Source organism: Gobio gobio (assembly GCF_949357685.1).
Source record: "Gobio gobio genome assembly, chromosome: 9".
Lineage (NCBI taxonomy): Eukaryota > Metazoa > Chordata > Actinopteri > Cypriniformes > Gobionidae > Gobio > Gobio gobio.
In genome coordinates, this window is record NC_137115.1 from 9,037,695 (window position 1) to 9,061,004 (window position 23,310).

Below are 23,310 nucleotides of genomic sequence, written 5' to 3' on the forward strand. Positions count from 1 at the left end.
GGAGCAGGAGTCAGGACAGGAGATAGCTCGAACTGGGTTGTTTTGTCTGATAGCCTTCAGTACACGCGTGCACGAGCTCTAATGTCATAGTAAGTATATTACATGCGTCATTTTGTGACCTTTTTTGCTTTTTGCATTAAACACAGGCTATTAAACAGGGGAGAAAATCTATTATGGTTTAGTAAATCGAGATGAAAATGTCTCCCGAGTGCTTGCGTCGTAGTTGTAACGTTGTATCGACGTTAGCAGGGCAAAACGTTTTGAGGTAACGTTAGATATCAGTTATTTTTGTTATATTTTTAGGTTTAAAGTACACTTATATGTTTGCTGCGCAGTGCTAAAAGAAGTTCCTCGTCTAATCTGGGGTCGAAACCAGTTTTTCCACACAGTTAACAAGTTTAAACATGTTTTTCTTTAGCGTAATATAATGGGATACGTTTATTTGTGAGGTAATATTTTAACTTTCACCTCATAGATTATAAGTCGGCATAAAATGGGAAAGTTTGGCTTCGTTGTGGGTCATTTGGCGGTTTCCGCTGATTATTCACTTCATCCTGCGTCTGTCACGACAGCACACACACTTCATGCTGAGAATAAACTAACACAAACAACCACACAGCTGCACACTGTGAAGTCTGCGTCTAATGCATTATAATGCTTTATAGTTATGTAACCACAGGCATAACACATTATGATACATTACATATCCATTCACAATGGTTAATGTACGTCTATATGCACACTAATGCCCGTAACTATACTTATTGTACCATTTGGAGTATTGTGCAATAAAATACACGATCATCATTATATTTCATGTGTTGTGTTAGGATACATCAGACCAATTTTCCACAGGTGCAGTCATGAATATAAGTAAAGTTTAATATGATCATACACAATATTGTACTGTAACAGTTCAAATGTATAATGGATTGCAATGTGTATTATATGGAATTATGAAAAATGCTTTATAAATACAAGCTTAACAGAAAATATTTGCATGTTTTTTTCCCTCCCATCTGATAAGTCTTGACTTTCACTTGTATTTTCTCTCACTCTCTCTCACACAGAAGAAAGAAGATGAGTGAGGATGTGTATGAGGTCCCTGAGGGGACAGAGTATCGTTATCTAGTGCAGGACGAAGAGGAGGAACAGATACAGTACGTCCGTCGCCACTACATCAGTCCATTCCTGGTGTTGTCACGCAGATGCATGTTCCTCATTGGCTGTGGGGTGATCAGTCTCCTCTTTCTCGCGGGATACCTGGCTTATGTGGCTGAGACTCCACCTCCAGGTGTGGCAGAGGTGCAGACGGAGTGCGGTTTGCTGCGTGGGAGCTGGAGAGACGGGGCATACTCTTTCAAGGGCATCCCGTACGCTGTACCGCCAGTGGGTGAACACCGTTGGAAACCTCCGGTGGATCTAGCGAAGGCGGGAAAGTGTTGGCCTGGCGTGTATGATGCTACTCGATTCCGCAGCATCTGTGCACAGGTGCAACCCCTCCGAAAAGACGGGCAGGTCATGGGACAGGAGGACTGCCTGCATCTCAGCGTGTGGACTCCGAGTCTACAGCCGGCAAAACCCCTGCCCGTCATGGTGTGGATCCACGGAGGGTACCTCCACATGCTGAGCGGCCAGGAGAGAGGCTACTCTCCCACTGAAGAGCTGGCGGCCCGCACACAGATGGTGTACGTCAGTCTGAATTACAGGCTCAATGCTTTTGGCTTCATGGCCCTAAAAGTGCTTAGAGAAGGCTCTCCCACCAACTCCTCAGGTAAGGCCCTGTCCCTGTCCAGTTCACTTGCTGTCCATCTTGGACGCTTTTGTTCAATAAAATCATGACAGTGACAACATTTCTTCCAAATTGTTGTCATTTAGAGCAGGGGTTTCCAAACTTAATGTTGCCAAGGACCCCCAAATATGATAAACCTTTTATGAGGGACCCCCTTCCTAAAATCCTTCTATATAGCTATGTGACCCTGGACCACAAAACCATAAGGGTCAATTTTTTTTAAATAAAGATTTATACATATATCTTCATGAAACATGATCTTTACTTAATATCCTATTGATTTGGCATAAAAGAAAAATGTATAATTTTGACCCATACAATGTAGTGTTGGCTATTGCTACAGATATGCCCATGAGACTTATGACTGGTTTTGTGCTCCAAGGTCACATACTTTTATGTATGAAAAAAACATTTAAACTGTTAGATAAATAGTAAGTATGACATTATAAATACAACATATTGTTTCCAAACTTAAATTGGCTATACTTAATGTTGGATGTAAAAACCTGAAGAACATTTTCATTTAAAAATGATCATATTTATTATTATTATAAGCAACTTTCATAATAAATGTATGTTAGCAGCTCACGTACTGTGTTAAAAAAACTGCCTTACAACCCCAGTGAGTTCAATAGATAAAGGGGACTATAGTGAGAAAAACAAAGCAAACATATACAATTCTTAAATTCAGTTATAATGTTCAGTAGACTTTAACCATTTTTGCTTTGTCTTTTTATTCCCTGAAACTTCCTGGGGACCCCTTAGAACCTTCTGGAGGACCCCTGGGAGTCCCCGGACCCCAGTTTGAAAACCCCTGATTTAGAGCACAGAAAATGACAACTGTTCAAGATAACAAACACGCCACGTTTTCAGACTTTGAATAATGCAAAGAAAACTAGTTTATATTCATTTTTAAACAACATCATACTAATGTTTTAACATCAGACAATTTTAGAAATCAGGATGTGGTGGAAAAACCTTGATATCCAATCACAGTTTTCATGCGTCTTGCGCCTCTCTACCAGTCCTTCACATTGCTGCTGGGCGACTTTATGCCACTTCTGGCACAAAGATTCAAGCATTTCTTGTTTGATGGCTTGTGATCTTGTGTCCTTCCTCTTGGTCACATTCCAGAGGTTTTCAATGGGGTTCAGGTCTGGCCATGACAAGGTCTTGACCTTTATTGGCCTGGCTGTGGCTATGGGAAAACCCAATCTTTCTAATTGGGGAACATTGTCAGAGCAGAAGGAAGCCATTTTTCTTCCAGGCTTACCTTGTACTGTGCGTGACTTGAGTCATGCTTCCTTCACAAAGATGGATCTGCCCGATTCCAGCCATACTGAAGAACAACCCCCAGATCATCACCAATCCTCCACTAAATTTCATAGTGGGTACGAGACACTCTGGTTTGTGGGTCTCTCCAGGTCTCTGTGTAACCATTAGAGGACCAGGTGTTGGGCACAGCTGAAAACTGGACTCATCAGAGAAGATCAGAATCAAGCAGATCCATCTGACTCAAGCCACGTACAAGGTTATCGTGGGAAATTATGTTTTTCACCACAAATTCAGCTTTTAAACGCGATTATTTTACTGCATCAACAAAAGCATATACCATCGATTAACAACCACAGATCTCGCAGTCTTTAAAGATTTATAAGTGATTGTTAAAAATCTATTTCCTTATGGACTCTGTTAGCTCTCTGCTTGTCACTACATCATATTGAAATTTATCACATGTCATCTAGCAGTTTTTTTTTTTTTTGTCAAAGGGAATTATGGCTTCATGGACCAGATCCAAGCACTTCAGTGGATCCAGCAGAATATCCATAACTTCGGTGGTGATGCAGGGAGAGTTACCATATTTGGTCAAAGCTCAGGTACAACAAAGTTATTCGGACACATAAATTATGTCATTGAAAAATCCCCTGTACCCTTTACTTTTTGAGAATGTGGTATTTTAAGGACAACATGTTTCTAAAATTAAATAAGTTTGTGATATATTTCTGTAACACTTTAAAATACGTTCCAGCATTAACGATTAACTTCACAGGAACAAATGAGTAACGCATTATTAGCACTCTCGTAACTACTATTAAAGGGGGCATATTATGCCCCTTTTCACAAGATCTAATATAAATCTCTGGTGTCCCCAGATTTGTCTGTGAAGTTTCAGCTCAAAATACCCCCCAGATCATTTATTATAGCTTGTCAAATTTGCGCCAATTTGGGTGTGAGCCAAAACACGCCGTTTTTGTGTGTCCCTTTAAATGCGAATGAGCTGCAGCTCCCGCCCCCCTTCCAGCGGCTCCTTTACATGAGCTTCGGATACAATGTCAACAACAAAACGAATCTCACTCAGCCAAAATGTCAGAAATAAGCAGTTGTGGAGTGCAGCCTTGCATGTTTGAACTGGAGTCGGACACAGATGAGAGATTCAGGAAGATGTTGCATCAGACTGCAGCTGGACGTTGCTGAATGGTTAGTGAATACATTTATGTAATGTTAGTTGTTGTGGAGTTACGTTGATTCAACTCATCAATTAGCATGTACCGTCAACTTAATCCATGGGCGTCGGAAGCAAAAAAAATGTGGGTGGGTCCTCAGAATTTTTTTACTGAAGTAGATGCCAATTACATTAAGTACAAATATACCGCTTTGCTTACTAAACGTATCGTTCGGAAAGACAAAATTACGGAAATCGCCATATCATTGAGAGCGTCAGTAGTGTAGGGGTAAGACGCGCGGCATCTAGTTGTGACACAAATCGACCCGCGGTTCGAGTCCGCCTTTTGCCGAGCTCAATTTTCTCCCTTTTCCCATCACATATCAGATCGGAAAGGCATTTATTTTCAATAAAAATTAAGAAAATATTAGAAAAGTGGACATAAAGCGTCTAACATGTGTTTAATAATAAGTGTTTATCGATTAGGGGTAGGTAAACAGACATGTGCTGAATGTTAGAGATGATAAAAGTGAGTGGATCCAATATCATTGATCGTAAAAAGTGGGTGGGTCTTGTCCCACCCACATACAATGGTTCCGACGCCCATGTGTTAATCTATAAATTGTTGTGCTCGTGTGGGAACGTAACGCGTCCATCAACTGACTATACAATGCATAATAAACATCCGTATATGAATTACGCAGACAGTGAGCGTTTTCAGGATAAAACTTGTGACATAGCTCTAGTCCAGGGGTGACCAAACTCGGTCCTGGAGGGCCACTGTCCTGCAGAGTTTAGTTCTTACTTGCCTCAACACCTGTCTGGAAGTTTCTAGTATGCCTAATAAGACCTTGATTAGCTCGTTCAGGTGTGTTTAATTGGGGTTGGAGCTAAACTTTGCAGGACATTGGCCCTCCAGGATCAGGATTGGACACCCCTGCTCTAGTCTCTGTGAATACAGAACATTCTAGAAAGCTCATTCAGAGAGGAAATTTCACAGAGGTATGGAAATACATAAGCTGACAGGCAGGTAGGACATTACGTTCGGACCGAATGTAATGATTAGACAAACATTTTATGGTCCTATCTATGCCTTAGGGTGCTTTCACATCTCTAGTTCGGTTCCTTTGGTCCGAAACCAAGGGAAAACAAATGATGTTATTAACAAAGGTTCGGGAGGAGCAATTTCAGATAATTGACACAGGTGGAGAAACTCAGATAATTGACACAGGTGGAGAGCACTCAGCTAATCAACAAAAAGGTGTATATATACGCAGTAATCTTGCCTCCGTTTTGTTGACAGTTTATCAGCATCCCTCCACCACCCCTTCTCCACCTTCTCTCTTTTTTTCAAATTATTATTAGTCCTAACCACTTACATACACGGGGGTACTCTGGGTTCGGGCCAAGTCCGAGCTCGAAGCCCCCCCCCCCCGGACAGCACGCCAAATATGCATTTAAATTTACTCTCTATAAATTATATGTAAGTGTGAACTCGTGAATTATACATTGTAGCATTTTTCTGCTTTTTTGGTTCCTTTTCATACCACACTGATTGCTTTGGTCCGAACCAGTTGAAACGAAACAAAATGCGGTCACATGACAACATCCACATCACTCATTGGCCATGGCGTATTTCCTAAACTGCGACTGCGCGGGCCGTTTTGTCCCTGGCCATAATCTATTACATTGTTTGTATACACCACAATATGCAAACAATACATTTCTATAATGAAGCGCGGATGCGGCTTGAAAACAATGTTCTAATGCACTGCAAAAAGCCTGTTCTTGTGAGTTTTCGAAAGTTGGGACCTAATATGGTCATCAGACCAAATTTCTATGAGGCTCCGCCCCTCCTCACTACTCCGAGTTTGTCCGCGAGTTGCAATGCTAAAGTGCAAACTGTCAACAAACACTTCCTCATCACATAATGCACAATGCAGCTGACTACGGCGGCTGGTTTAGTCCAAAAATTATCAGTACATTTTGCAGTTGGGTCTGTTCGAGGTCGGATCACGTTCTCACCACAAACGAACCGCTCCAGAGTTTGTTTGAAAGCGTACCGGTACGCTTGTTTGGTCAAGTCAAGTCAACTTTATTTATATAGTGCTTTTAACAATGCAGATTGTTTCAAAGCAGCTTTACAGTGTTAAACAGGAAAATAATGCAGCATAATTTTATTCAGCCGTATAGCCATTCTGGAGAAAACGGTTATGTCATCAGTTCATTTCAATTATCATACAGTGACAGTGTGGGCTTTAGATCAGTAATTAGATCAGTAATTTAGTTTATATGGTTAATTTAGTTTAATAATTAGATTTATTTGGATATTTAGTTGAAAAATGTAGTGTCCCCAACTGAGCAAGCCAAGCCAGAGGCAACAGTGGCAAGGAAACCAAAACCCCATCAGGTGACCTAATGGAGAAAAATAAAAACATTGGGAGAAACCAGGCTCAGTCGGGGTGCCAGTTCTCCTTGGTCCGCTTTTGGTGCGCATCCGAGTGCGATTGCTGCTTTCACACCTGACCAAACGAACCGCACCAAAGGGGAAAACGAACTCTAGTACGATTCAACCGAACTAAATGAGGCAGGTGTGAAAGCACCCTTATACATATAAGTACATTTAGACCTCTTAACTTCGTGACTGCTATCAGGATGTGAAGAGACTTTCAACTAGGGCTGCAGCTATCGATTCTTTTTGTAATCGATTAATCTAGCACTTAAAGGGTTAGTTCACCCAAAAATGAAAATTCTGTCATTAATTACTCACCCTCACGTCGTTCGAGACCCGTAAGACCTCCGTTCATATTCGGAACACAAATGAAGATATTTTTGTTGAAAGCTGATGCTGAGAAAGGCTTCAGACAGGCCTCCATTGGCATTCAGTACATTTATACTCCCAAGACGGATAAAAGGCACTTAAAACGTCGTTACAAAGCCCATCTCACCACAGTGACTCTACAATAATCTTACGATGCGACGACAATAGTTTTTGTGCACAAAAAAAATCTAAATAACACCTTTATCCAGCTTGTTACTGCCTTCCGTGTGTGCCTCCACGACGCATGCGCGAGAATATGACGCAGATCCGGCGTTCGGACAGATGACCCAGAAGTGATTTGTTTACAAGCAGAGGAAGACGCGCGTATCTCAGCTGTTGGATTCTACATTGATCGTGCTTTAGGTCTCGGCGTAGTGCTCAAAATGGGGTTAGAGCGTGCATTTCATGGATTCCCAAACCCCGGCGCTACGTCATATTCTCGCGCATGCGTCGTGGAGGCACACGCGGAAGGGAATAACAAGCTGGATAAAGGTGTTATTTTGATTTTTTTTGCGCACAAAAACTATTGTCGTCGCATCGTAAGATTATTGTAGAGCCACTGTGGTGAGATGGACTTTGTAATGACATTTTAAGTGCCTTTTATCGGTCTTGGGAGTATAAGTGTACTGAATGCCAATGGAGGCCTATCTGAAGCCTTTCTCAGCATCAGCTTTCAACAAAAATATCTTCATTTGTGTTCCGAATATGAACGGAGGTCTTACGGGTCTCGAACGACATAAGGGTGAGTAATTAATGACAGAATTTTCATTTTTGGGTGAACTAACCCTTTAATCGATCGATTAATCGGATAAAAAAATCTGTGTTTTTAAACAACCAAAACAAATAATGCATAACGAAAATGAAGAGGAAAAGCAACTTATTTTATTAATATGCACAACAGGTTTCATGCTGTAATCTAGCCCTGACATCAAAGTAAATATCTTTTATGTAGAGTTCTACACCTGCAGCATTTACCATTAGGCTACTAACAAATAATATATCATTTCTGGGGTGAGCCTATGGTAACCTAGCAACCTGTGTGTGTGTGCGTGTGCGTGAGGCTTCATTACAGTTTGGTACGGCATACATACATTCATTTTCAATAGAACGCTGCATTTGGCTTGCATCACTTGCATTGCGGTGCATTTTAGGTGAAGCATCCGTTCGAAAAATTGCGTCACAACATCACGTCCCGGTGTATACAGTGAATGCTGAAATTATTGTTGCGTGGCTACATAAAAGTTTAAGCATATGTGATGCATTGCCACGATTGGTCTGACTGGCGCGAGAGAGAGGAGGGTGCATGCGTGTGTGTGTGTTACTGATATTCTACTATTAAAGTTGTAATTTTTCCAACAAATGCAAAAAGTGCATTTCTTTGTGATTTTAAAATACTTGAAGGAAACGGTTAACTTTCAGCAGTTATTGATGTCTGTGGGGCAGATTTATGTTTGTTGTACATCAGATACAGATACATTAACACAGTAGTAGACCTACATTACATTTATTTGGATGCATTAATGAGAGAGTGATTGCGTGTGTGAATTACTCATTCCGTCTCTATTCATTATGAAGCTGTGGTTTGTAATTACTTCAAAGGTATTCAAATCCCTATAACGGTTGAGTTGAGTTTCTAAGCTACTTTAGTGACTTTACTTTAGTCACAGGACGGCGTTGACACTGCGTTTCTGCGCTGCTCTCCGCGCACGATCTTCACGCAGAAAGAGGTCTGCCTTCAGGGCGCGCGCTCGTTGTCAAAGACGCCACACGGCTCGGCTCGGCTCTCTGTCACAGAAAAAAGCTGAGCACTGAATGGATAAGTTTTCCATATTGTTGTTTTTGAATAGTGCACAGTCGCTTCAATGTTCAAACTGGCAAGGCTTTAAAAGCATTTACTTGACAAACTTTATGAGGACAAAAGTGAAAGCGATCTGGCTTCGGGGCTTGCGCGCACTGTGTGTGTGTGTGTGTGTGTGTGGCAGCTATAAGAGCGGTAATCAACTTACATAAACTGTGTAAAACATGCAGTTGCTATAGTGATTCTGGGCATCTAGAATCTAAACTAAATTAAAAATGTATCACGCGCTATGGGTGTGTGTGAATCAGATTCCTGCGCGTATAGTGCGCGTCATAGGAATTTAATGAGGCTTCGAGGCAGAATTTTTGCCACGAGAAATTTTTGTAATCGAGTTAATCGAGTAACTCGATGAATCGTTTCAGCCCTACTTTCAACCAATATGACAAAAAAATGTTTCTGGAATAAATCGCCTACCCTGCCTTTAAGTTTCTTTTTGGCCACTTTTTACTTTGAGTATAAATGATATGAGCAATTTTTACTCTCTATGCGCTTTTTTAACAAATAGGCCTATATGAACATTTGTAATGAATAATTTAATTACATATTTTAAACGTAATATCAAACAACACACTACAGATTAAATTACAATCAAGTAATTCACATATGCTTTAGTATGCTTGTTTATTTAAAATATATAATTTAATTTGACATATTTTTAAAAGTGTACTTAAGTGTGTTAATGAAAATGTTCTCTTTTAAATTCACTTGTCCTTTTATTTCAACATATTAATGCAAGTACAGTTTTTTATATATATTTTAAGTATACATTAAGTGCACATTCAATATAATTAATTGCACTTCTTTTTCACAAGAGTTAGCTTTATGTATAATAAGTATCTCTCTCACTGTGTGATCATGAGGTGGAACTTCGGTTTGGACCTTGATGATGTCTCCACTAGCCAAAGGACTCTTTCATAGTGCGATTGACATGAGCGGCTCGTATGTGTATAACGCTTCCCTGGAGTCAGCAGAAAAAGACAACTTAGAATTCCTGAAGAGAACTGGCTGCAAGGACGCCATCTGCCTGAGAGGACTAAACATCGCTCAAGTCCTTCAGGTGAGAAATTTATGGCCGAACTTGTAACCTTCCACAGCAGAGTCACGGCTGATTAACAACAGCCTCAACCTGTTGGCTTCTTCATCCGAAAACTCTCTTTAATAAATCATCAAACCTCGACCGCCTGCCAGAACTCATCGAACGCTCAATGAATTCCCAATGAACATGAGAGGAAGGGGTTTAATTTCTCTAAATGGCAGTAATATATCAGTAATGGATCTGTGGTTGAATTAATGTCAGTAATTTGTATCTGACTCAGGCAATCCCGTGGCAGGAGTACCCATCATGGGCAGCCGATGACTTAGTCGATCTTCCAGTCAAAGGTATATTTGTTGGTCCAGTTGCAGTAGTTGACGGCCATGTTCTCAAAGCTCCTCCGTTTGAGACCTGGGAGAAGGGTGGAGCCTATAATGATGTCCCATATGTGGTTGGAACAACTGAACAGGAGACTGATTTTGGGTAACCTGCTTTGTTTGATTTTCCGTTATAAGTTGTAAAATGAAAATACTGTCAGGAATGTGTGGACTGAGAACGTCTTTAAATTCCAATTGAGTTTGTGAATTTTCAAAGTATCAAAGAAATATGTAAATCTTTTCATTTTAATTTTTAACTATTCATTCATCAAAAAATATAATTTTATTATAATTATTTATTTAGAATTATAATCTATAAAATGATATAATATATTATTATATTATAATAATGATAACATAATACGAAAAATATTATATATATATTATATATATATTTGTATGTATATACTGTATATATATTGATATAATTTATAAAAATCTTAAATATACATGCGTGTGTGTGTATTTATATATACATAATATTTATACACAGTACACACATATTATGTCAACATTAACTTTTATTTTGGATGCGATTAATCGTTTTGACAGCACTTAAATGTATTAGAATGATAAAAAATCTATACAAAAATAAAAATATTATATAAAAATAATAATATATCTGATAGGTAGGTAGATAGATGAAATTAAATTCTATTCAAATTCTGATTCAACATCCTGTGGTGTGTGGCCAGTTCAATTCAAATTCATTTTAGAAAACCAGTTCATTACATTCTGATTTTGCCTAAGCATGGAAATTATATTGTGAACAAGAACATGACATCATATATTTTCATACTCTAGTCCTCCATATGAAAACATCTCTACATGGACATGGGGGGACTATCGGTGGATTGTGACAAGTAAGTCGCTCATAAAGAGACATTTAAAAAAGAACATTATGAATAAGAGTCTTTGGTGTTTTTCCTCACCACGTCTGTTATCTCCTTCATACAGACAAACTGACCCCTTTCGGAAAGAACCTGACCGATCAGGCGCTGAGGCTGTATGATAGCTCAGCTCCGTGTCCGACATCTGATCGGTGTCCAGAGAGGCTCTTCACCACCATGGTCTCTGACATGAAGGCCACCTGCCCCAGGAACGACCTGGCTAAGAGAGCTGCAGGTTCAAATGAATTTTTCATTTCACAATTAAAAGGAATTGAGCTTTATCAGCACTCTGAATATTTTATAATTTGTGAGCTCCAATAAATATTTCATGGTAAGTGGCTGTGTAATAAGCAGAACAGGGTAGTCATTATTGCTAAATAAACTCCTTCAGGATGATACAAGGCCCCTCTGCCACTGACTGTACATTTTCCTTAACTATGTTTTCCATAGTCAGTTAAACCTAATTCTTTTCAATGATGTCACATGTATTCCAGGTGCTTTAAAGAGCCCAGTATACCGTTATCTGGTGACTTACACTCCATCAAAACAGGCAAACGCCTCCAGCTGGCTTCCCTTCCCCAGTCGCTTTGCCTTTCATCTTCTAGACAGCCTGGCCTTCTTCAGGGGCCTTGAAATGGTACTAGGGACCCTGTCACCAGCTGATATGAACTTCCAGGAAATGATCACCAAGTATTTTGTACATTTTGCTAAAGAGGGTAAGCTTAATGTGATATTTTCCATACTAATAGCATACACTTGAAATATATATATATTATATATATATATATATATAAATATGTCTATATATTTCTATATGTAAATATATATAAATATATAGATAACAGTATACTACTGTTTAAAGGTTTGGAGTCAGTATGTTTTTTGTTTTGTTTTTTAAATAGATTATTATTATCGATGTTAACTTTTGTCATTAAAATAGATTACTGTTTTGATCATGTTTTAAATGAGCAAAGTTCAAATATGTATACTTGCTAGTTTATTGCTGCATCTTCACTGAACATGGAGTGGATCCATTTAACATTTAACAGACCAACATAAATACAACAGAACAAAGATATATATGAAATAAACACTGCTTTTATTTCATATAGAAATAGAAAATGAATAAAGTAATCAATATATATGTATCAATATATATATACACCAATCAGGCATAACATTATGACCACTTAATGACGGTACCTGTTAGTGGGTAGAATATATTAGGCAGCAAGTGAACATTTTGTCCTCAAAGTTGATGTGTAAGAAGCAGGAAAAATGGGCAAGTATAAGGATTTGAGCGAGTTTAACAAGGACCAAATTGTGATGGCTAGACCAGTGGTTTTCAAACCTGTATCTATCAAAAGTGCTCCAAGGAAGGAACAGTGGTGAACCGGAGACAGGGTCATGGGCGGCCAAGGCTCATTGATGCACGTGGGGAGCGAAGACTGGCCCGTGTGGTCCGATCAAACAGTCGAGCTACTGTAGCTCAAATTGCTCAAGAAGTTAATGCTGGTTCTGATAGAAAGGTGTCAGAATACACAGTGCATCACAGTTTGTTGCTTATGGGGCTGCATAGCCTCAGACCAGTCAGAGTGCCCATGCTGACCCCTGTCCACCACTGAGCATCAGAACTGGACCACAGAGCAATGGAAAAAGGTGGCCTGGTCTGATGAATCACGTGGATTACCTGGGGAACACGCCTCGACAGGTCAGGGCTGTTTTGGCAGCAAAAGGGGGACCAACACAATATTAGGAAGGTGGTCATTTTGTTAAGCCTGATCGGTGTGTGTGTGTATGTGTGTATATATATATATATATATATATATATATATATATATATAGAGAGAGAGAGAGAGAGAGAGAGAGAGAGAGAGAGAGAGAGAGAGAGAGAGAGAGAGAGAGAGAGAGAGAGAGAGAGAGAGAGAGAGAGAGAGAGAGAGAGAGAGAGAGAGAGAGAGAGAGAGAGAGAGAGAGAGAGAAAGTTGTTGTTTTTTTTGTCTTTTGTTGTTTAATCAAACCGTCGGTAACAGCCTTTTTTTTATGCAATAGCCGAAATGCAGATGGTTTTAAATTGATAAAAAATCGGCCAATACATCGGTGCATCTCTAAAATAAATCTTTTGGATTAGCAAGGGCAAATTAAATTGATCAAAAGTGACAGTAAAACATTTATAATATTGCAAAGGATTTTTATTTCAAATAAATGCTGTTTTTGGTCTAAGGCCAAAATTATAGGGTTGTGGAATATAGAAAAATCCTATTTATTTTCTCATTAGAGAACATATTTTTATTTATGCAGTGTAAACCTTGAGCACTAATGAGCTCTAATGTTACACAATCACTGTGAAATATTCTATATGCATTTTATACTTTTATTATACTGACTTGCAGCAAGTGTTGGGGAAAATTACTTTGAAAAGTAATGCATGACAATATTGCGTTACTCCCTTAAAAAGTAACTAATTGATTTATTTAGTTACTTTTTAAGAAAAGTAATGCGTTACGTTACTTTTGCGTTACTTTTTCTCACCTGGGCTGGGCTTGTTTTTTTGTTTTTTTTATAACAAAAAAGTTATATTTTTGTGCAACGGTAAAGACCTCTTCATACCCAAAATTGGAATAATAAGCCCCAGGCTGAGGTAAAAATGCAGATTCCCGCATGAACAGTAGAGGGTGCAGCTCTGCTGTGCTGCCATTCTGGATAATGGAAGAGTAGGACGCAGGAGAACATTTTTTTACCCAAAAAAAACAAAATCTAGTAATCATCATCAAAGGTCAGCAGCAGACATTGGTAAATTAAATATAAAGGTAGATTATGCACAAAAATTGTTGTTTTATTTAACATTTATTTAATTATTGGAGGTTTGCATAGTACTCTGATTTTGCATTTGACTGATTTTATTCATTTTGAGGAGTACAGAATCTTTATTGTGAGATGAATAAATGCTCACATTTAGTCTAGAACTACAATAACCCTCATGTTCATACACAACGCCTCTGCACTTATTTTTCTCAACATGGGGGCAGGAGAGCTGTCAGTCAAATTAATGTGAAAAAGTAACTTGCGTTACTTTTCTGAAAAAGTAACTCAGATGTTTTGTTGGAAATGTGAAAAGTAATGCGTTACTTAACTAGTTACTTGGAAAAAGTAATATTATTACGTAACTCAAGTTACTTGTAATGCGTTACCCCCAACACTGCTTGCAGCTAAACTTTTTTTGTATTGTACTGTTGTTTCTGATTCGATTGTCATTCGCAATGCATCATGGGATGACTAGTTCATTCACCAGAATGTTAAATCCTGCTGCCAAGAGCAGGAATGTTGGATCCCACCAGGGGCCAGTTGTTCAAGAGTAATCTGATCAGATTTCGGCTGGATCAAATCTTGGAAATAGTTCAAAGAAAAAAAGGTTTCTGAAATCAGGTTAGATCACAAAATCCAATCTTGGTTTTGATCTGGCTCAAATCATAAGTTTGTGTTGTTCAAAACTTTTTAGTAAGATTAGAATACCTTTGATCTAAAAAAATCTGGATTATTCTGATCCCAGCAGAAGGATGGATTTCAGAAACAGAAATTTAATAAAATTTTAAAACTGGTCAATAATACAACATTTGTATCATGTAATATACACACACAAATATTTTTTTGATTAGTTGAACTGTTGAAAGTAATAAATTAGAAGTAGACATAAGGCTTCATATTTAACCTTTCGGTAGCCTTAGGCAGTCACTCTATTCACACTCTGTTACTCTTTATAATCTCACAGGCATGATGCCAGAGGAGTGGCCGGAGTTCCCCTCACACGTCGCCCTGCTGGACGAGAACGCTTCTTTCGTAACGAGCTACTCTAGAGAGAGGTGTGACCTGTGGGAGCAGAACCACTTCTACTCATACGCCTGGATCAACTGAGCCTCATCATCATCATCACTGGTTGTATCGACCCATCCACTGCATCTTCATCTGTGTGACACGAGCAAGGCTTCACTGTGTGTGATTATACAGTATTGACACATTTATAAGACTTTGCAGAGCGTGGGCTGAATTCTGTGCAGTTGCTTGCACCTCCAGGAAAATATTTCCATATGAAAGCAAAATCGCAGAGATCTCTTCACTGTCTTCATTCTTTCTCCTAGAGAGCGCAATGAGATCAATTCAAACTCAAATGGAGACTCAGATATTTATAATCTGGAAATGTATCTCAGATTGTGCTCAGATTTGACACTATAACAAATTCTACAAAGTTAGAGACCACAATGTGAATTTCAACATTTATTATCAAATTTTTAAGACCAAATTATGGGCTATTTTTTCTTACTGTGCATCAATGTCTTTTATTTTGGGGACAAAATGAAAGGCATAATCTATATTATCTGTTTAGGGATAAAGAGAAATTATCAATCTATATATGTCTGTCTGTCTCTCTATCTATCCATCTATCTATCTCTATCATCTTTTGTCGTTCTATCATTCCATCCATCTATCTATCTCTATCATCTATCATTCCATCCATCTATCTATCTCTATCATCTTCTGTCGTTCTATCTTTCCATCTCTATCATCTTCTGTCATTCTATCTATCCATCTATCTATCTCTATCATCTTTTGTCATTCTATCATTCCATCCATCTATCTATCTATCATCTATCATTCCATCCATCTATCTCTATCATCTTCTGTCGTTCTATCATTCCATCCATCTATCTATCTCTTTCATCTTCTGTCGTTCTATCCATCAATCTCTATCATCTTCTGTCATTCTATCTATCCATCCATCCATCTATTTCTATAATCTTCTGTTGTTCTATCATTCCATCCATCTATCTCTATCATCTGTCGTTCTATCCATCCATCTATCTATCTATCTCTATCATCTTCTGTCGTTCTATCAATCATTCCATCTATATCTCTATCATCTTCTGTCGTTCTATCATTCCATCATCTGAGCTGTGAACGAAGAACTTCTGAGTTTAATTTTGCTACGAGCTAAGAAGGGAATTGAATTGACTGAGTGAGTCTGAATGTGCATTTGAATGAGCGAATCCGAAGGCTGTTTTGAGCCATAAATCCCCATTATTCAGGTTTTTCCTTGTTTGTTTGTTTGTTACACTAATCGTCTCCATTCTCAAATTTTTCCGAAAACAGCCAGTCTGCTGCTTTCAAACCTGTTATTCTTTGATTGTGTGACTAAGCAAATCCAAAGCTTTGACATGGATGAGAAGCCAGGGACACAATGATGGCCTACAAAGGGATAATGCGGCTCTCTGATCGCCCTCTTTTAATTTAACTGCTATGCAAATAAGACCGAAGGAGGACGTACGGCTACATTGATCTTTTGTTTGTAGGTAGATGTTGCTGTAACAGAAGGTGACGTTTATGTGTGTTTTTGTACCGGTGATCAAAGGGTCTTTTACCACTCCTGAACAGACTTTGGAATTAAGGCCTGCGGCATCAGGAACATCACACCACCTGGAGCGCTATCAAACTAAATCTGATCCAGGAACAGTTGTGTTTTATTAAACAGCCCCATTTGCCTGGCATGGCTGAATGAATGGAGAGGTCATAGGTCGCCCTGCCCCTGTACAACAGGATGAAAGGTGTCTGCTGAATGGGAGCACGTGAAAGCCCTGACCCTGACATTTTTTTTAACACTATAAACCTTTCTCGCTCGTTGTGACAACCAATCCGTGCCAGTCCAACACCATACTCGTCAAAGTAGCCCTGAGCAACTTTATTCTATTTACGGATATGGCGAGTGACATATGCGCGCAATTTCCCCAAAAAAACATCCCACCCGATCTAAAATATCAACACTCTTAAAGGCTGATTTATACTACGCGTCAATTTTCATTTATACTTCTGCGTCCTTGTCCGCGTCGACGTGTAGTTACACATGCAGATGGAGCATGTGTACCCCTGAGGGAGGGGTTCTAGCAGACCAATCACAGCGCTTGCAGTCCGCGTAGAATTGACGCGTTGTTACATTTTTGGAGAGGTGCACATCAGGGTACGGCGTAGGCTACGCAAAAACACGTTTTGGAAGGATTGATGGAGTATTGACTCATCATCTAAATTACATTTTCAACAAAAAAAATTACATAGTGTACCTTTAAATGAAACCGTATCATAAGTTGAGCATCATATATTTGATACAAAAGGCTTTATGGCTTACATGATATAGGAGAAAAAACTAATTTTATTCAGAGGCCCAAACTGAGCAAAAATATGCTATTTGGTGCAGTTGCTGCTTATGTGCCCAAAATGTAAGATTCAATTCTGATAGTTTATAATGTAAATAATGAGATCTTTATAAGAGTAACAGACTACTTGCATAAAATGCATATAAATATCAGTTGTTATCCGTTATCTCATAATATGTCTTAACAAGATTGCTTAGTTTTATGATCAAAGCTCTGTAGATATTATTGTGGTGGACAAAACAATCAATGATAATTGGGATGTACAAAATAACATTCTTCTAAAGACTGTTGTATCATATTTGGAACATTTTAACATAAAGTAAACCTAAGTTGCTTCAGTGCAGCAAGTGGTCGCCTTATTACTAAATATTACTAACAATGTAAGATTTATTGGTAACACTTTACAATGAGGTTGTATTAGTTCACATTAGTTAATGCATTAGTTAACATGAACTAACCATGAACATCACCTCTGTTCAGCTTTAGTTCATCTTTGTTAACGTTAGTTCATAAAAATCCAGCTCTTCATGGTTTGTTTATGTTAGTTCACAGTGCATTAACTAATGCTACCAAGATTTTAATAATGCATCAGTAAATGTTGAAATTAACATTGACAAAGATAAATAAATGCTTTATAAGTGCAGTTCATTATTAGTTCATGTCAACTAATGTAGTTAAAGGGTTAGTTCACCCAAAAATGAAAATAATGTGATTTATTCCTCACCCTCATGCCGTTCCACACCTGTAAGACCTCCGTTCATCTTCAGAACACAAATGAAGATATTTGTATTGAAATCTGATGGCTCAGTGAGGCCTGCATAGCCAACAATGACATTTCCTCTCTCAAGATCCATTAATGTACTGAAAACATATTTAAATCAGTTCATGTGAGTACAGTGGTTCAATATTAATATTATAAAGCGACGAGAATATTTTTGATATACTAAATAACGACTTATACAGTGATGGCCGATTTCAAAACACCGCTTCGGAGCGTTATGAATCAGCGGCACGGAGCGCCAAAGTCGTGTGATTTCAGCAGTTTGGCGGTTTGACCAAGCGGCAACCACCCCCAGTTTCTCTTGAAGCCAATACGGAAGTGACTTAAACTGCAATTCATCGACAGGCTCCAGAAGGGAGCAGAATCTCATTGAGCCCCATGTTAAAATGCCCAACTTTAAAGCAGAAAAACACATGTTTACAGCCTGGTACAAATTGTGGTTTTGGTCTATACGGCTAGTTTTGCCCTTCATGACAAGTGTGAGGGGGTGATTTTTTTTATAACTCATTCGTTTACATTATATAAAGTTCTGCATAATTAAGGGCGTGGCCACTTTGAGTGACAGGTGGATAGTCATTTATCTGCTGTCTGTTAGTCATCACATCACCTCAGCTCCACCCACGTCCCGCCATCACCTCAGCTCCGCCCACGTCCCGCCTCTTCGCTCATTTTCTATTATCCGGGAGTGACGCGCGATGACGCACTGGCAAGACGGCAACGGCCAGCTCGCCCATACTTTACACTTCAAAACGGTCCTTCAGAATCCTATGGGTGACGTCACGGACAATACGTCCATATGTTTTTTTTTACAGTCTATGGGTTTGACACGCAATCCGAATCATGATTCAACACGCTGATTCGATACGCTCTGTAAGCCTCATTAAGCGGTGTTTTGAAATCGGCCATCACTATATAAGTTGCACCAAAAATATTCTTGTCGCTTTATAATATTAATGTTGAACCACTGTACTCACATGAACTGATTTAAATATGTTTTCAGTACATTAATGGATCTTGAGAGAGGAAATGTCATTGTTGGCTATGCAGGCCTCACTGAGCCATCAGATTTCAACACGAATATCTTCATTTGTGTTCCGAAGATGAACGGAGGTCTTACAGGTGTGGAACGGCATGAGGGCGAGGAATAAATTACATTATTTTCATTTTTGGGTGAACTAACCCTTTAACTAATGTTTACTAGTGAACCTTATTGTAAAATGTTATGTATTATGGTTGCCTAAAATCAGTGAAAGTTTCACAGCAAAAAGACACATGTAACCACCTGAAGGTGGAGGTTTTTACAATCACACTGAAAGGAATGTTACTTTAAGTTGATCATGATGCCTTAAAAATGTGCATATCAGACGATACAGTGGGATTTATAGGGTTAACGTCCTGATGTCTTTTTGATTAGGGTTAAAGGGTCAAAACCTACTCTTTGTACTCTTGTCTGAATTAACTACATTACTACCACTCGTTTGTTTTGCACTTTATCTGTAACGCTTATGTCATAAAATGATTTTGTGGACTGAATCAAAGTCTTAAACAACTGTTGTAGGGGGAATTTCATTCTTTATTCACACACATTTCAATAGGTTCTTCTCAACAGGCCACAATAAAAAGCTTTTATTCCAGGCGGTTGTTGGATTGTTCTTTATTTTCAAATTTAGCTGACAGGCAGACAAATACCATTCACCAGTTCCCAGTCTGGCTTAAACCCAAAAGAAAAAGAAAGAAAGGCTGTAATGCATGTACAAGAAAACGGTACTGTACATGCACATTACCAGAAAACGGACGACATCACTTCAGTGGGTTAATTTGAAATAAAAACCTATTTCGTCAGCTGTCATTTTATCATCTACACTGAGGGAAGTCTCGTTTAAAAGGTTGATTAAATCACGTCACTATAAACCTCCTCAGTCAGTTTGGTTTCTTGAGAATTCGATCTGTAAATACGTCGAGTGAATGCTGGAAATCTGCCTCGTTGTACAGCACCGGTGACTTCGGCTTATGCTGGCATGCAAAACAAACACGGTTCGGTTTAAAATCATCCGTCCTGAAACTCCAGGTGTCACTCACACATCCACAAAAAAACCTCAAGAACTCGTCCCTGACAAGCGAGAACATATTGCACAATATTACTGTAATTTTATCACTTAGTCACTCAAACGTCATCATAATTACTAATAATGTAAAATTATGACAATGCATCAAAATCTTAACGATTGTATTTAGGAAATGGGCTCAATTTATAAATATACCATACGGGGTTCCCTTTCCTTGTTTACTGAATGCACTGAGGTCTTCGGAGAGCGTTAATATACAAAAAAGAAAGCCGTGAGAATATTTTAGCGCTATAAGTTCAGTTATACATTTAATTCCAGACAGAATACTTTTCAAATACATAACCATTTGAAATCAAAGACCAATACATGGCATAGAAAACAGGGACCGTTAGTTCAAACAAATCACTGCGACTCTGAAAACAAACTTTACACTCTGTCCAGTGCTTCTGTTGTTATCTGAAAATAAAACGCGAGTCCTCAAAAAGAAATTAAAATACTGTCAGCAAGAGTGTCTACAGTGGTCTGGGGAGAGGTCGAGAGTTCCCAGGTCTTTCCACAAGTCTTCGTCTTTCTCTCTCGCTCGCTCTGATGTGTGTTCATGTAGGAAAGACCGACCAGATCCAATCAGCAGTGAGGTGTGTCCTGTTTGATGCGACTTCCATTTCAGTCTAACGCAGTCCTTTCAGTAAGATCCGTAGCGATCCTGAAACGTGATCGGAGAGAGTTAACACAGCTGCCGTAGAAGCGTGCGGTGAAATATAAAGCAAATGCGTGCATTCACCTGAATGGTGTTCATAACCCCATTAGCCAGCACTGCCATCTTGCCTGCAACAGTCTTCACACCTTGCTTGAACTGGGCAATGTCTGGACCAGAGGGAAGCACGCTATCAAATCCTGCTGAGCCTACGGGGACAACACACATGAACGTACCGCACGCAGTGAGGGTCACAGTCAAAGTCTCAGATACACAATGTACTAAGGCAACATGGAGAGATAAAGAGGCATGTGTTTACCGGAGGAACGCACACTGCCGTCACCAAACAGGTCAGCAGAGCTGATGGAGGTACTTCCAGACATGCCCTCGAGACGAGTCTTTGCTTCATACTAGTAGAGAACAATTACATTTATATCAACAATGTAAATATAATGTATAAAAATAATTGTTTTTTTAAAAAAAGTTTCTCTCTCTCTAAAATGTGTAAAACGGTAAATATACACTGCTCGGCCAAAAAAACTATCAATTTGAGCCTGATGAATGTTGACATTGTCATATTGGAATATGGTTGTTTAAAGGGGTCATATAATGCCCCTTTTTACAAGATGTAAAATAAGTCCCCAGAGTGTGTATGCGAACTTTTAGCTTAAAATACCCCACACATCATTCTTATAGCATGTTAAAACTGTCACTTTTTGAGGGCGAGCAAAAATGTGCAGTTTTTGTGTGTCCCTTTACATGCAAATGAGCTGCTGCTCATGGGGCGGAGCTTCAAGAACAAGCTGCTCATGGGGCGGAACACTTCAATCCTTTTATGTTCAAACCGGAGTCGGACAATGATGGAGAGACTAAGGGTGCGTCTTAATCAGCCCCCTAGTTCAGTAGTCAGGGCACTGATCAGGGAGTCAGCCCATTGACTTATGTCCTGATCAGTGCCCTGACTACTGAGCTAGGAAGCTGATTGACTACACTACATGTAGAATGCAACAAGATGTTCCTGAATGGTTAGTTGATTAATTTATGTAGATGATGTGTAGTTAACTATCTTCATGTCATTGATTAGCATATTCTGTCATGATAATCCCACCCCTTTGGTTTGCGTGTTCCTGGGGGCGGAGTTTATGTCAATTTCAGGGTTAGTGATGTCACTTGTGGGTTTCGGGTCGGGTTCGGGCTAATGTTTAATGAACAGCCTCGGGTTCAGGTCGGGTTCGGTTTTGTAACTAAGAAAAAGAGAGAGAGCACGCGCAGAAATGGTAAAAAAAAAAAAAAAAAAGGACACGGTTAGAAACAGACCTTGGGTCAACCTCCCATTTAAGAAATGAAAAGCTACACATGTATTAGGGTTAGAAGAACTGTTGGCAAACATACACTCACCTAAAGGATTATTAGGAACACCATACTAATACTGTGTTTGACCCCCTTTCACCTTCAGAACTGCCTTAATTCTACGTGGCATTGATTCAACAAGGTGCTGAAAGCGTTCTTTAGAAATGTTGGCCTATATTGATAGGATAGCATCTTGCAGTTGATGGAGATTTGTGGGATGCACATCCAGGGCACAAAGCTCCCGTTCCACCACATCCCAAAGATGCTCTATTGGGTTGAGATCTGGTGACTGTGGGGGCCATTTTAGTACAGTGAACTCATTGTCATGTTAAAGAAACCAATTTGAAATAATTCGAGCTTTGTGACATGGTGTATTATCCTGCTGGAAGTAGCCATCAGAGAAAGGGGACATGGTGGTCATAAAGGGATGGACATGGTCAGAAACAATGCTCAGGTAGGCCGTGGCATTTAAACAATGCCCAATTGGCACTAAGGGGCCTAAAGAAAACATCCCCCACACCATTACACCACCACCACCAGCCTGCACAGTGGTAACAAGGCATGATGGATCCATGTTCTCATTCTGTTTACACCAAATTCTGACTCTACCATCTGAATGTCTCAACACAAATCGAGACTCATCAGACCAGGCAACATTTTTCCAGTCTTCAACTGTCCAATTTTGGTGAGCTTGTGCAAATTGTAGCCTCTTTTTCCTATTTGTAGTGGAGATGAGTGGTACCCGGTGGGGTCTTCTGCTGTTGTAGCCCATCCACCTCAAGGTTGTGCGTGTTGTGGCTTCACAAATGCTTTGCTGCAAACCTCGGTTGTAACGAGTGGTTATTTCAGTCAAAGTTGCTCTTCTATCAGCTTGAATCAGTCGCCCATTCTCCTCTGACCTCTAGCATCAACAAGGCATTTTCGCCCACAGGACTGCCGCACACTGGATGTTTTTCCCTTTTCACACCATTCTTTGTAAACCCTAGAAATGGTTGTGCGTGAAAA

The 23,310-nt window shown here is 39.3% G+C and overlaps 2 protein-coding genes across 4 annotated transcripts in view; one reads left to right on the forward strand and one right to left on the reverse strand.

The window, feature by feature from the left end:
• Positions 1-19,829, forward strand: LOC307131173 (para-nitrobenzyl esterase). Of its 2 annotated transcripts, none has more exons than XM_079824676.1 (10): positions 1-89; positions 1,071-1,774; positions 3,562-3,669; positions 9,775-9,971; positions 10,231-10,430; positions 11,129-11,187; positions 11,282-11,449; positions 11,709-11,930; positions 14,984-18,122; positions 19,315-19,829. In XM_079824676.1, exons 2-9 carry the CDS (start codon positions 1,081-1,083, stop codon positions 15,124-15,126), a joined length of 1,791 nt encoding a protein of 596 aa, XP_079680802.1. In that variant the 5' UTR covers positions 1-89; positions 1,071-1,080; the 3' UTR covers positions 15,127-18,122; positions 19,315-19,829. The 2 variants fall into 2 exon arrangements, with proteins under 2 accessions (XP_079680802.1, XP_079680803.1); XM_079824677.1 differs by having other exon boundaries at positions 14,984-17,825; positions 19,332-19,829.
• arfgap2 (ADP-ribosylation factor GTPase activating protein 2) overlaps positions 19,750-23,310 on the reverse strand; it is a 19,807-nt gene continuing 16,246 nt past the window's right edge. For both annotated transcript variants that reach the window (XM_079824679.1, XM_079824678.1), the window contains 3 exons: positions 21,275-21,365; positions 21,043-21,164; positions 19,750-20,964 (listed from right to left, as the gene is read on the reverse strand). In XM_079824679.1, coding sequence (XP_079680805.1) covers positions 20,944-20,964; positions 21,043-21,164; positions 21,275-21,365 — 234 coding nt within the window. In that variant the 3' untranslated portion in view covers positions 19,750-20,943. The remainder of the gene's footprint in view (positions 20,965-21,042; positions 21,165-21,274; positions 21,366-23,310) is intronic.

Bases quoted from the DNA above. Each gene is read 5' to 3' on its own strand.
- LOC307131173 (XM_079824676.1), top strand. From the start codon at position 1,081: ATGAGTGAGGATGTGTATGAGGTCCCTGAGGGGACAGAGTATCGTTAT. The intron at 3,670-9,774 runs GTACAACAAAGT...TGTGATCATGAG, and splicing joins CATATTTGGTCAAAGCTCAG to GTGGAACTTCGGTTTGGACC. The intron at 9,972-10,230 runs GTGAGAAATTTA...TATCTGACTCAG, and splicing joins ACATCGCTCAAGTCCTTCAG to GCAATCCCGTGGCAGGAGTA.